Raw genomic sequence first — 14,294 nt, 5'->3', positions numbered from 1 at the left:
TGGTATACCTTACCCTATGCAAACTCCTGAATCTCCCAACCCTGACTCATATGTAGCGGAGGAGTTGGCAGTGGACAGGCAGACACGATGCCAGACAGTGAGGGGAAGCTGGGCTCCGATGTAATTGGGGTTAAAGTTGAGCTCAATCAGGTGCCATGGGGACTTGACTTGCCAGAAGGTGCGAGTGATAGACAGGACACGGCATCCCCAAGTAGATGGGAAAGGTCCCAAAGTATGCCTGAGGCTGAAGAAACTGAAGATGAGATAAGAGGTCCCAGAGAGTCAGGAAACCCCCAGTTGGCTGGAAAATCAGGTGGGGGTCCTGAAATCACAATATTCATTTGAATGCTGTGCTATTAATAATGGTTTGATAGGTTTCAAAGTCATGAGGACATGACTATTTTTGGTGGGCAGAGAACGTAATGCCCTGGGTAAGATTTTTACTGCTAATGTTGTGGGCTATTTCATTTGGTAGCTTTCTGAAAAAGCAGTTTGTCCTCCTGGGAGAGTGTTTGGGTTTTTGGCTAAAGAAAAGGGGCTATGATGTTCAGCTTAGGAATGTTGCGACAGCCAATCAGGATGGTTCAATTGGGAGAAGGTTCTAGAGAAAGCTGGGCAGTATTTACACAGCAGTCACTTAAATCAGGGTTTTGTTAATCAAAACATTCCAACTTTCCTGTTTGGTTGGAGCCAACGCTTACCAACCTCAGACGTATATTGTTTAAGAAAAGTGGCCTTCTCACCATGGCCAGTGGCTTTTAGCAGAGCTGGCTGACAAGCCAAGTTTCCATACAAACCTGGTGAGGGGGACTTCGTGTACATACTCTGATAATAAATGTACTTTGAAGTGTGTTGTTTGTGTGAGAATGTGCCTGTGGCAGCCTGCAAGTGTCAACATGTTTCCAACACCAGCACTGCGTGAACACAACTCACTAACCCTAATCTGTACACCTTTGGACTGTGTGAGGAAACTGGAGCACCCAGAGGAAACCCACATGGTCATGGGGAGACCGTGCAAACTCCTTCCAGACAGCAATGGAATTGAACCTCAGTCACTGCCACTGTTAGAGCATTGCTCAAACTGCGTGTTATAAATAAAATGTAGAATAAAATTTAAATCTTTTTATAAAATAAAACATAATGACGCAATCTAATGTACATGTAATATTTGAAAGTTTCAATAAAGTTACTCTTAATCTATGCAGGGATAATCTTGTTTGAAAAGTTTTGGTATTTCTGTAACTGTTGTTATTGATTGTGCTAATATTCTGAGCCAAGCGTCCAGACTCAGTGCCAGCGGCACGGCCTCTGTTGCTTCTCCCAGGCAGGTCCCACCCGCAATGGTAATCATAATGGAGTACTTATTGTTGAGGAGGGCAGCCACAGGGGTGCTCTCCACTATCTGACAGTCACCCATTTATCTGATTTAGAATCTCAATTTAGAATCCAATTTAGAGTTTCATCCCGAGGACCAGACCTATCCATTTCCATAATTACCTTGAAACTAATGTCATTATGATCACTGGATGCAAAATGTTCCCCTGCACAAACTTCCGTTACCTGCCCTGTCTCATTCCCTAATTGGAGATTTAGTATCACACACTCTCTCATTGGGCTTCTACACACTGATTAAGGAATCTTTCCTGAACACATTCAAACTCTTTCCTATCCAACCCTTTTACAGAATGGAAGGCCCAGTCAATATGTGGAAAGTCAAAACCACCTACTACTATCACAATCTCTTGTTGTGCTTGTTAAATGTCTGTGCTCTTTTCCAGTGGGAATTTAATCTGATCTAATCAATGTAGCATTCAACCAGAATGACTCAGTGACTGAAGAATGGTCACACACACAATAGTAAAGGTTCTGTGTAACAAAACTAGAGGTACAAAAGAAATTGATGAGGGTAGGGCAGTGGATGTGGTCAACATGGACTTTAGCAAAGCATTTGACAAGGTCCCTCATGAGAGACTCATCCAGAAAGTCATGAGGCATGGGATAATCATTGGATAAAAAATTGGCTTAAAGGAAGAAAGCAGAGGGTAGTTGTGGAAGGAAAGTATTCTGCCTGGAGGTGGGTGACTAGTGGAGTGCCGCAGGGATCTGTCCTGGGACCCCTGCTGTTTGTGATTTTTATAAATGACCTGGATGTAGAGGCAGAAGGATGGGTAAGTAAGTTTGCGGATGACACGAAGATTGGAGGAGTTGTGGATGGAACTATAGGTGGTCGAAGGTTTCAAGAAGATATAGACAGGCTGCAGAGTTGGGCAGAAAAATGGCAGATGGAGTTCAATCCGGATAAGTGTGAGGTGATGCATTTTGGAAGGACAAACCAGAAGACTGAGTACAGGATTAATGGTCAGTTACTTAAGAGTGTGGATGAACAAAGGGGAACTTGGGGTTCAAATCCATACATCCCTCAAGGTCGCTGCACAGGTTGATAGGGTAGTTAGGAAGGCCTATGGGATGCTAGGCTTCATAAACAGGGGGATTGAGTTCAAGAGTAGAGAGGTCATGTTGCAACTCTACAAATCTCTGGTGAGACCGCACTTAGAGTATTGTGTTCAATTCTGGTCACCTCATTATAGAAAAGATGTGGAAGCTATGGAGAGGGTGCAGAGGAGATTTACCAGGATGTTGCCTGGTTTGGAGAACAAGTCATATGAAGCAAGGTTAGCAGAGCTGGGACTTTTCTCTTTGGAGCATAGAAGAATGAGAGGGGACTTGATAGAGGTCTACAAGATTATGAGAGGCATAGATAGAGTGGATAGTCAGTAGCTGTTTCCCAGGGCAACAATAGCAAACACCAGAGGGCATATGTACAAAATTAAGGGAGGGAAGTTTAGGGGAGACATCAGGGGTAAGTTTTTTACACAGAGGGTTGTGAGTGCCTGGAATGACTTGCCAGGGATGGTGGTGGAGGCTAAAACATTAGAGGTATTTAAGAGCCTCTTGGACAGGCACATGGATGAAAGAAAGATGGAGGGTTATGGGGTCGCATGGGTTTAGTACATTTTTTAAGGATTATATGGGTCGGCACAACATGGAGGGCTGAAGGGCCTGTACTGTGCTGTAGTGTTCTATGGTTCTATGGTAAACAAGCAATCTTGAATCTTGAATCTTGAAATGCTGTAGGAATTCAGCGGGTCAGGCAGCATCTACGGAGAGGAATAGTCAATGTTTTGGGGCTGAGACCCTTCATCAGGGCTGGAAACAGCTTCTGTCCCCTTCCCTCCAGTCCTGGTGAAGGAATTCATCTTGAAACAGCTGTTTGTTCATCTCCATAGACGCTGCCTGACCTGCTGAGTTACTCCAACATTCTGTGTGAGTTGCTCTGGATTTCCAGCATTGGCAGAATCTCTTATGTTTATGCAGGACCTGTGGTTGATGTGGCTCAGTTAAATGTAGATGTGTACTTGTTCTAGTCTGCCTGTTATTATTCCAGACTGTTTTATTTAAGAAATAATCTTTAAGATTAAGATCTTTAATCTTCAGATTGCTGATTCCTTGTTTAAAGTAGAAAGGCACATAATAACTTTGTCTTGGAGATATGTTATCAGAATCATTCAATAGTTAAGAACATAAAACATGGGAGCAGAATTGGGCCAATTGGCCCATCAAGTCTGCTCTACCATTCCATTGTAACTAATTTACATTTACTCTTTCCAGAGTTTTCAATATTTGAAGGGTTTCAATGAGATTCCACCCATTTCTTCTAAACTCCAGTGAGTGCTGGCCCTGAGCCCATGATCCTCATACGGTAAAACTTTCATTCCCTGAATATTTCTTGTGAACCTCCTCTGGACCCTCTCCAGTGCCAGCACATCTTTTCTTAGATGAGGGACCCAAAACTTCTTACAACACTCCAAGGGCAGCCTGACCGATGCCTTATAAAGCCTCAGCATTACATCCTTGCTTTTATACTCTAGTCCTCTCACAATGAACACTAACATAGCATTTGTTTACCTAAGGTCTCAGATTGATGTTGCTGTCTCTTTACATTGTGACTACGCAGGTGGAGAGGAGAGATTCGAAGTCGACAGAAGTTCAGGCATCATCAAGACGACGGGATTAACCCTGCTCAGGAACAATGAATATGTGTTGACCGTTTTGGCCGTCAATAAGGAAGGCAACAAGGGACCTCATGCATCTGTTTTCATCCTGGTTGGCTCCAGGCCTCCACAGTTTCTTAATGTGTCCTACAATGTATTTATTTCAGAAAATATCCCCGCCGGACAACCGTGAGTAGATTGAAGGGGTCTGTACTGTACTGTAACATGCTGTGTTTTATAGTATGTAATGATAATAATGGTTCACTTTAATCCAATAAACAATCCAGTTTTGTCCTGTCATCATCATTATATGCCATGGGTGATCATAGTCTATCCATCTGTCTTTAATTTGATCGTTGACTGTGGGGAAGACCCACCTCACGATGTTGTTTTTATTCTTTTCCCTATCCATTACCATCATTGTTCTTGGCAAATTTTTCTACAGAAGTGGTCTGTCATTGCCTTCTTCTGGGCAGTATCTTTACAAAACGGGTGACCCCAGCTATTATCAATACTCTTCAGAGATTGCCTGGCATCAGTGGTCGCATAACCAGGAATTGTGATTTAATTGCCCTATATAAAATAATTAAACTATTAGTTAAAAATATTAACACCAGAAGTTCTGCAGATGCTGGAACTCCAAAGCAACATACATAAAACGCTAGAGGAACTCAGAGTTCCTCCAGCGGTTTGTGAGATTAGTTAAAAACAGTGCCCTTTGCTTCCTTTTGCTGTTCTACTGTTACTCTCTTTAATTGGCTTCTCACCCACTGTGCTGACACCACAGTTGGATGCCAGAGGAAAATGCTGGAGGAATTCAGCATCTATGGGAATTCCTGTTTTCCTCAATTGCCCCTCCCCTCTCCGTCACCATTTCCCATTCTTGTTTCTCTCTCTCTCTCTCTCCTATCTCCTTGCCTCCATCACCTCCCTCTGGTGCTCCTGCCCCTTCCCTTTCTTCCATGGCCTTCTACCCTCACCTATCAGATTCCTCCTTCTCCAGCCCTTTATCTCTTTCACCCATCAACTTCTCAGCTCTTTACTTCAACCCCTTCTTTCCAGTCCTGAAGAAGGGTCTTGGCCCAAAGTGTCGACTCTTTACTCCTTTCCATAGATGCTGCCTGACCTGCTGAATTCCTCCAGCATTTTGTGTGTGGTTGCTCTGGATTTCCAGCATCTGCAGATTTTCTCTTGTCTGGATACCAGAGACACCACAGAACTGATCTTCCTTGGTAGCTTTTGTAGAAGTCATTGGTAGGCATCATTGTTCAGATGCTTGGCAACAAATCCACACCAATTAATGGCAGAGATCAAGTATCAAGGATCAACTTAATTCGCCAAATACACTCCGTAGCCACTTTATCAGGTACACCTGTACACCTGCTCATTAATGCAAATATCTAATCAGCCAGTCACAAGGCAGCAACACAGTGCAGCAACAAAAGCATGCAAACATGATCAGATTAAACACCAGAATAGGGAAGAAATGTGATCTAAGTGACTTTGACCATGGAATGATTGGTGCCAGATGGGGTGGTTTGAGTATCTCAGAAACTGCTGATCTCCTGCGATTTTCATGTACAATAGTCTCTGGAGAGAATGGTGCAAAAAACAAAAAAAAAAAGCATCCAGTGAGCAGCAGTGGGCTAAAACAGCTTGTTAATGAGAGAGGTCAGAGGAGAATGGCTCAAGCTGACAGGAAGGTGACAGTAACTCATGAGTTACAACAGTGAAGTGCAGATGAACATCTCAGTACAGGAGGTACATAATAAAATGGTCATGAGTGTACATTTACATGTATTAGAATTTGCTGACATTTACACTCTGAGAACTAAACTATGCAGGTGGGTTTTAAAAATAGCATATGCCCATCATTTAAGGAGTACTCCTTAGAGATTAAAATCTAAATATCTGCCAAAAAATCAACTGAAAGCAACTAAAGAACAAGGTCTACATTGAAGTTCTATAACTGTAAATTTTCAGGGTAAACTAAGAAAATATAGATTGAACTTCAAAGAGTACAGCACAGGAAAAGGCCTTTCAGCCCACAGTGTTGTGCTGAACCATTAAATTAGTCCAATCACAAACAAGAGAAAATCTGCAAATGCTGGAAATCCAAGCAACACACAAAATTCTGGAGGAACTCAGCAGGCCAGGCAGCATCTATGGAAAAGAGTACAGTCGACGTTTTGGGCTGAGACCCTTCGTCAGGACCAGCCCAAAACATCGACTGTTTACTCTTTTCCATAGATGCTGCATGTCCTGCCGAGATCCTCCAGCATTATGTGTGTCAATTAAATTAGTGATTAAATGCCCAACCAACGCCTTCTGCCTACATAATGTCAAAAACATTTTGAGTCCTGAAGGGTCATAGCTTTAAACATTGATTCCTCTCCATGGATGCTGCCTGACCTGCTGAGTTCCTCCAGCATTTTGTGTGCATTGCTCTGGATTTCCAGCATCTGTACAATCTCTTGTAATTATGATTTCCTACACATCTGTGGGTTTGTCTAAGAGCCCTATTCTACTGCCTCTGCCACCACCCCTGCCAGAAAATTCCAGGCACCCCCCTTATTGACACCTCCATCGGTCAGGTTAACAATGGATGTTGCGTCCCAGCTGTCCACATATATGCAGGCCAGGGCAGTACGATATGGGGAGCAAGCTGTTGCCCGTGTAGCAAACTCCCCCTTTTCACGCAGCTGATGAATCCAAAGGACCTTCAGAGACTGATACAGTTCGGCACCAGCGGTGTCGCATGAGTTGCCAGTCAGTGTTGAATTCAACACATTACTGCCTTAGGAAGTCCAGCTCTGGATTTTCCCTCAGGGTTTACTCCCAAAGCCTTCCCCACGAGTGAGTTTGAGATCAGAGTCTTCCTTCTCCTAGATAACCATGGCTGATGAGCCCCATCTGCCCAGAGCAACTGCCTTTGCCCCTTCTCCTGTCAGTAGAAATGGTTCTGCCGGGTTGTCAGAGTCTATTTGATTCACACACCACTGGGAGCATTTAACAGGTAATAGGAACTTAACTCCACTACCTCCCCCAGTTATAACAACCAAGGCACCCACTACTCTGTGTAAAGAAAAAATGCCCTGCATATTTCCTTTCAGTTTACTCCATCACTTTAGGTCAGGGGTTCCAAACCTGAGGTCCAGGGTCCCCTCGAAAATAGTCAGGGGCTAAAGCATAAAAAAGGCTGGGTACCCCTGTTTTAAACGCAAGCCCTCTAGTATTAGACATTTCAACCCAGGGAAAAAGATATTGACTATCTATCTGAACTTATCGTAATCAGATCTCTCTTCAGCCTCTACTGCTCCAGAGAAAGCAACCCAAATTTGTCTAACCTCTCCTTATAACTCATGCCCTCTAATCCAGGCCTCGAAAACTTCTACTACAGCCTCTCCGAATCCTCAGTGAGGTGACCAGAACTCACTAACCAGATATCAATAAGGAGAAGAGAGAAAATTTACAAGGATGTTGCTGGGACTTGAGGACCTGAGTTGTAAGGAAAGGTTGAATGCGTTAGGATTTCACTTATTTAGCAATCAGCGTGGAGTAGGCCCTCTGGCTCTTTGAGCCACGCTGACCTGCAACCTCCAACCAACCCAATTAACCCTAACCTAGTCACAGGTCAATTTACAATGCCCAATCAACATACCCGGTTCGGTCTGTGGGAGGAAACCAGAGGACGCGGGGGAAACCCACAAATTCCATGGGGGGTCATGCAGAGCCTCCTCACAGGGCAGCACTGGAATTGAACCCCGAACCCCAGAATTCACTGGCTTTACTCCCTGGACCATAGGAGAATGAGAGGAGATTTGATAGAGGTATACAAAATTATGAGGGGTATAGATGGGGTAAGTGCAAGTAGGTTTCTTCCACTGAGATTGGGTGAGACAAGAATAGAGGTCATGGGTTAAGGTGAAAGGTGAAATTTTCAATGGGATCATGGGAGGGAACTCTTCATTGAGAGTGTGGTGAGAGTGTGGAATGAGCTGCTAATGCAAGTGGTGGATATGGATTTGATTCCAACATGTAAGAGAAGTTTGGATGAGTTCTAAAAAACATAAAATAAGTCAGCGTGTTTTCTGTAAAGGGAAATCGTGCCTCACGAATCTGTTAGAGTTCTTTGAGGAAGTTAGTATATCTTTCCCTCAGGCTACTGTGGGATGTGAGGGAGGAGATTGCTGAGCCTCTGGCGATGATCTTTGCATCATCAATGGGGACGGGAGAGGTTCCGGAGGTTTGGAGGGTTGCAGATGTTGTTCCCTTATTCAAGAAAGGGAGTAGGGATAGTCCAGAAAACTATAGACCAGTGAGTCTTACTTCAGTGGTTGGTAAGTTGATGGAGAAGACACTGGGAGGCAGGATTTATGAACATTTGGAGAGACATAATATAATTAGGAATAATCAGTATGCCTTTGTCAAGGGCAGGTCGTGCCTTACAAGCCTGATTGAATTTTTTGAGGATGTGACTAAACACATTGATGAAGGAAGAGCAGTAGATATAGTGTATATGGATTTCAGCAAGGCATTTGATAAGGTACCCCATGCAAGGCTTATTGAGAAAGTAAGGAGGCATGGGATCCAAGGGGACATTGCTTTGTGGATCCAGAACTGGCTTGCCCACAGAAGGCAAAGAGTGGTTGTAGACGGGTCATATTCTGCATGGAGGCCGGTGACCGGTGGTGTGCCTCAGGGATCTGTTCTGGGACCCCTACCCTTTGTGATTTTTATAAATGGCCTGGATGAGGAAGTGGAAGGATGGGTTAGTAAATTTGCTGATGACACAAACACCTGATGGAGGTGTTGTGGATAGTGTGGAGGACTGTCAGAGGTTATAGCAGGACATTGATAGGATACAAAACTGGGCTGAGAATTGGCAGATGGAGTTCAACCCAGATAAGTGTGAAGTGGTTCATTTTGGTAGGTAGAGAGGTTATGTTGCAACTCTACAAATCTCTGGTGAGACCACACTTAGAGTATTGTGTTCAATTCTAGTCACTTCATTATAAGAAGGATGTGGAAGCTATGGAGAGGGTGCAGAGAAGATTTACCAGGATGTTGCCTGGTTTGGAGAACAAGTCATATGAAGCAAGGTTAGCAGAGCTGGGACTTTTCTCTTTGGAGCGTAGAAGAATGAGAGGGGACTTGATAGAGGTCTACAAGATTATGAGAGGCATAGATAGGGTGGATAGTCAGTACCTGTTTCCCAGGACACCAGAGGGCATATGTACAAAGTTAAGGGAGGGAAGTTTAGGGGAGACATCAGGGGTAAGTTTTTACTCAGAGGGTTGTGAGTGCCTGGAATGACTTGCCAGGGATGGTGGTGGAGGCTAAAACATTAGGGGTATTTAAGAGCCTCTTGGACAGGCACATGGATGAAAGAAAGATGGAGGGTTATGGGGTAGCGTGGGTTTAGTACTTTTTTTAAGGATTATATGGGTCGGCACAACATGGAGGGCTGAAGGGCCTGTACTTTTCTGTAGTGTTCTATGGTTCTATGGTCAAATATGATGGCAGTATTAATGGTAAGACTCTTGGCAGTGTGGAGGATCAGAGGGATCTTGTGGTCCAATTCCATAGGACACGCAAAGCTGCTGCGCAGGTTGACTCTGTGGTTAAGAAGGCATACGGTGTATTGGGCTTCATCAATTGTGGGATTGAGTTTAAGAGCTGAGAGGTAATGTTGCAGCCGTATAGGATCCTGGTCAGACCCCATTTGGAGTACTGTGCTCAGTTCTGGTCACCTCACTACAGGAAGGATGAGGAGACCATAGAAAGGGTGCAGAGGAGATTTACAAGAATGTTGCCTGGATTGGGGAGCATGCTTTATGAGAATAGGTTGAGTGAACTCAGCCCTTTTTCCTTGGAACGACAGAGGATGAGAGGTGACCTGGTAGAGGTGTACAAGATGATGAGAGGCATTGATTGTGTGGATAGTCAGTGGCTTTTTCTCAGGGCCGAAATGATTGCCACAAGAGGATGCAGGTTTAAGGTGCTGGGGAGTAGGTACACAGGAGATGTCAGGGGTAAGCTTTTTACACAGAGAGTGGTGAGTGCGTGGAATGGACTGCTGGAAATAGTGGTGGAGGCAGATACAATAGGGTCTTTTCAGAGACTCCTGAGTAGGTACATGGAGCTTAGAAAAATAGAGGGCTATGGGCAACCATAGGTAATCTCTCAGGTAAGGACATGTTCAGCTCAGCTTTGTGGGCTGAAGGGCATGTATTGTGCTGCAGGTTTTCTGAGTTTCTAAGTAACAAACAGGGTGGACAAAGAACAGACAGTGGATGTCATTTACTTGTTTTCAGAAGGCGTTTGATAAAGTGCCACATGAGAGGCTGTTTAACAAGATAAAATCATATGGCATTACAGGGAAGATATTGGCATGGATAGAGGAATGGCTGACAGGTGGGTGTCACGAGTGGGAATTAAAGGGACCTTTTCTGGTTGGCTGCCAGTGTCTAGTGGTGTTCCTCAGGGGTCAGTATTGTGACTGCTGTTTTTCATGTTGTTTGGCAACGATTTGGATAATGGAATTGATGGCTTTGTGGCAGTTTGTGGATGATACGAAGATAGGTTGAGGGGTAGGTAGTGCTGAGGAAGCAATGCAATTGCAGCAGGACTTAGACAATGGGCAAAAAAGTGGCAGATGGAATACAGTGTTGGGAAATGTATGATAATGCATTTTGGTAAAAGGAACAATAGTGTGGACTGTTACCTAAATGGGGAAAAGGTTCAAACATCAGAGGTGCAGAGGGACTTGGGAGTCCTTGTGCAAAACTCCCAGAAGGTTAATTTACAGGTTGAGTCTGTGGTAAAGAAGGCAAATGCAATGTTGGCATTTATTTCAAGGGGAATAGAATATAAGACCATAAGACCATAAAATAAAGGAGCAGAAGTAGGCCATTCAGCCCATCGAGTCTGCTCCACCATTCAATCATGGGCTGATCCAGTTCTTCCAGTCATTCCTACTCCACTGCCTTCTCCCCATATCCTTTGATGCCCTGGCTAATCAAGAACCTATCTATTTCTGCCTTAAATGCACCCAGTGACTTGGCCTCCACAGCTGCTTGTGGCAACAAATTCCACATATTTACCACCTCTGACTAAAGTAATTTCTCCACATCTCAGTTCTAAAAGGATGTCCTTCAATCCTGAAGTCACTCCCTCTTGTGCTAGACTCAAGAGGGAATAACTTTGCCATATCTAATCTGTTCAGGCCTCTTAACATTCGATATGTTTCTATGAGATCCTCCCTCATTCTCCTGAACTCCAGGGAATACAGCCCAAGAACTGTCAGATGTTCCTCATACGGTAACCCTTTCATTCCTGGAATAATTCTCGTGAATCTTCTCTGAACTCTCTCCAATGTCAGTATATCCTTTCTAAAATAAGGAGCCCAAAACTGCACACAATACTCCAAGTGTGGTCTCACAAGTGCCTTATAGAGCCTCAACATCTCATCCCTGCTCTTATATTCTATACCTCTAGAAATGAATGCCAACATTGCATTCGCCTTCTTCACCACCGACTCAACCTGGAGGTTAACCTTTAGGGTATCCTGCACAAGGACTCCCAAGTCCCTTTGCATCTCTGCATTTTGAATTCTCTCCCCATCTAAATAACAGTCTGCCCATTTATTTCTTCCGCCAAAGTGCATGACCATACACTTTCCAACATTGTATTTCATTTGCCACTTCTTTGCCCATTCCCCTAAACTATCTAAGTCTCTCTGCAGGCTCTCTGTTTTTCCTCAACACTCCCCACTCCTCCAGCTATCTTTGTATCATCAGCAAATTTAGCCACAAATCCATTAATCTCGTAGTCCAAATCATTGACATACATCATAAGAAGCAGTGTTCCCAACACTGACCCCTGTGGAACTCCACTGGTAACCGGCAGCCAGCCAGAATAGGATCCCTTTATTCCCACTCTCTGTTTTCTGCCGACCAGCCAATGCTCCACACATGCTAGTAACTTGCCTGCAATGCCATAGGCTTTTATTTTGCTAAGCAGCCCCATGTGCGGCACCTTGTCAAAGGTCTTCTGAAAATCCAAGTACACCACATCTACTGCATCTCCTTTGTCTACCCTGCTTGTAATTTCCTCAAATAATTGCAGTAGGTTAGTCAGGCAGGATTTTCCTTTCAGGAAACCATGCTGGCTTTGGCCTATCTTGTCATTTGCCTCTAGGTACTCCATAATCTCATCCCTAACTATCAATTCCAACAACTTCCCAACCACTGATGTCAGGCTAACAGGTCAATAATTTCCTGTCTGCTGCCTCCCACTCTTCTTAAATAGCAGAGTAATATTTGCATTTTTTCAGTCATATAAAAGCAAGGAGATAATGCTGAGACTTTATAAGACACTAGTCAGTCCACACTTGGAGTATTGTCAACAGTTTTGGGCCCCATATCTCAGAAGGGATTGTCATTGGGAGAGTTCAGAGGAGGTTCACAAAGATGATGCCAGGAATGAAGGGCTAATATGTGAGGAGCATTTGGCAGCTTTGGGCCTGTACTCACTAGAATTTAGAAGAATGTGGAGGGATCTCACTGAAGCCTACCAAATGTAGAAAGGACTAGACAGGGTGGATGTTTCCTACGGTGAGAGTATCCAGAACTAGATGGCACAGCCTCAAAATTGAGGGGTGACATTTTAGAACAGACAAGGAGGGATTTTTTTAGCCAGAGAGTGGTGAATCTGTTGGCTGCTCTGCCACAGGCTGCGGTGGAGGCCAAGCCCATGCAAATATTTAAGGCGGAAGTTAATAGTTTCCTGATCGGTCAGGGTATCAGAGGATATGGCGAGAAGGCAGGTGTATGGAGTTGAGTGGAATCTGGGATCCGCCATGATGGAATGGGGGAGCAGACTCAATGGGCTTCTATAGTAACACTCAGGTTCAGCTGACGACAGTCACTGGCCCAGCCAAATGTGTGAAATCTGAGGTGCAAAACCTGTTTGTGTGGATGCTGGGTGATGTGTTCCCCGTTACAAATCAGTACCATGAAATAACAAACAGTACACCATATGTAATTAAATGATTTAACTTTATAATTCTTAATTTGATGAGAGGGTTAGTAAAGAAAACAAAAGGAAAAGGGCCAATTTTAATGAAAGGGTCTAATCCGTTAATCCTCCATCAGTTTACCCCGGGCGTCATCAATTCCCAATCCCATTCCACGTCCACTCAGTCCTGCAGTTCCTGACCTCTCCATTCTGACATCTTCATTCTCCATCTTCCGCCGAACAGAAGACAGCGAATACCTCAATCTCGGGCACACAAGAAAGGAAAAGCACTCCCCTCACTGGACCGCACATATTCCAAAGCCCCAGTTGTCTCCAGTCGTAACCCAAACACTGCTGCTACAGAGAAACCATTACATTAGCAATGAAACCCTTCTCAGGGCGTTACACTATGTTTTATGGTCTTACCGTACATGGATGTGAGCGGAATGGAGAGTCTGGTCCCTGTGAGGGTCAATGGGAGTAGGCAGTTTAAATGGTTTGGCATGGTCTAGATGGGCAGAAGGGCCTGTTTCTGTGCTGTAGTGCTCTATGTCTCAATGACTAAAAGCAAAACGGATATTAAGATAGATAGGAAAGCTAAATTTTAGAATTTGCAAGGTACTCATTGATTAGTGGATATTTTACATTTGTACTTCATAATGAATAAGAAAGTATGTTATCCACAAGGAGTATTACATTTCCATAAAAAAATTATTCTTTCTTTTGTTAGAATCATCGTCGTGGAAGCCATTTCATTCCAGAGAAAGCCTCTATCCTATTCTCTGCTGATCAGTCCCAACAATCTCTTCAGTATCAACGAGGAGAACGGGGAGCTGAGTCTGATACACAGCATTGACTACGAAAGTGAACCTCACCTCTACCATCTGCTGGTCCGGGTCCTGGAAGCTGGGACAGGTCTCACCAGTGTCACTGAGGTAGGAGGATGTTCAACTAGTCTGCAAAAGACAACAAACTGAGCAAATACAGAGAGAAAGAATAAAAGAAATAATAATAATAAATAACTAAGCAATAAGTATCAAGAACCTGAGTCCTTGAAAGTGAGTCTATAGATTGTGTGAACAGTTCAGTGATGGGCCAAGTGAAGCTGAGTGAAGTTATCCCTTTTGGTTGAAGAGCCTGATGGTTGAGGGGTAATAACTGTTCCTGAACCTGGCGGCGTGAGTCCCAAAGCTCCTGTACCTTCTTCCTGATGGCAGCAGT

General features: G+C 44.0%; 1 protein-coding gene across 1 annotated transcript in view; it reads left to right on the top strand.

Moving 5' to 3' along the window:
- Positions 1-14,294, top strand: part of LOC140713847 (neural-cadherin) — a 295,732-nt gene that overhangs the window by 140,050 nt on the left and 141,388 nt on the right. Inside the window, exons 3-4 of the mRNA XM_073024473.1 lie at positions 4,016-4,241; positions 13,804-14,008. Coding sequence (XP_072880574.1) covers positions 4,016-4,241; positions 13,804-14,008 — 431 coding nt within the window. The remainder of the gene's footprint in view (positions 1-4,015; positions 4,242-13,803; positions 14,009-14,294) is intronic.

Source organism: Hemitrygon akajei, chromosome 1, assembly GCF_048418815.1.
Source record: "Hemitrygon akajei chromosome 1, sHemAka1.3, whole genome shotgun sequence".
NCBI classification, from domain to species: domain Eukaryota; kingdom Metazoa; phylum Chordata; class Chondrichthyes; order Myliobatiformes; family Dasyatidae; genus Hemitrygon; species Hemitrygon akajei.
Note: the sequence above shows the minus strand (reverse complement) of the source record. Positions and strands in the feature narration are given on the sequence as shown.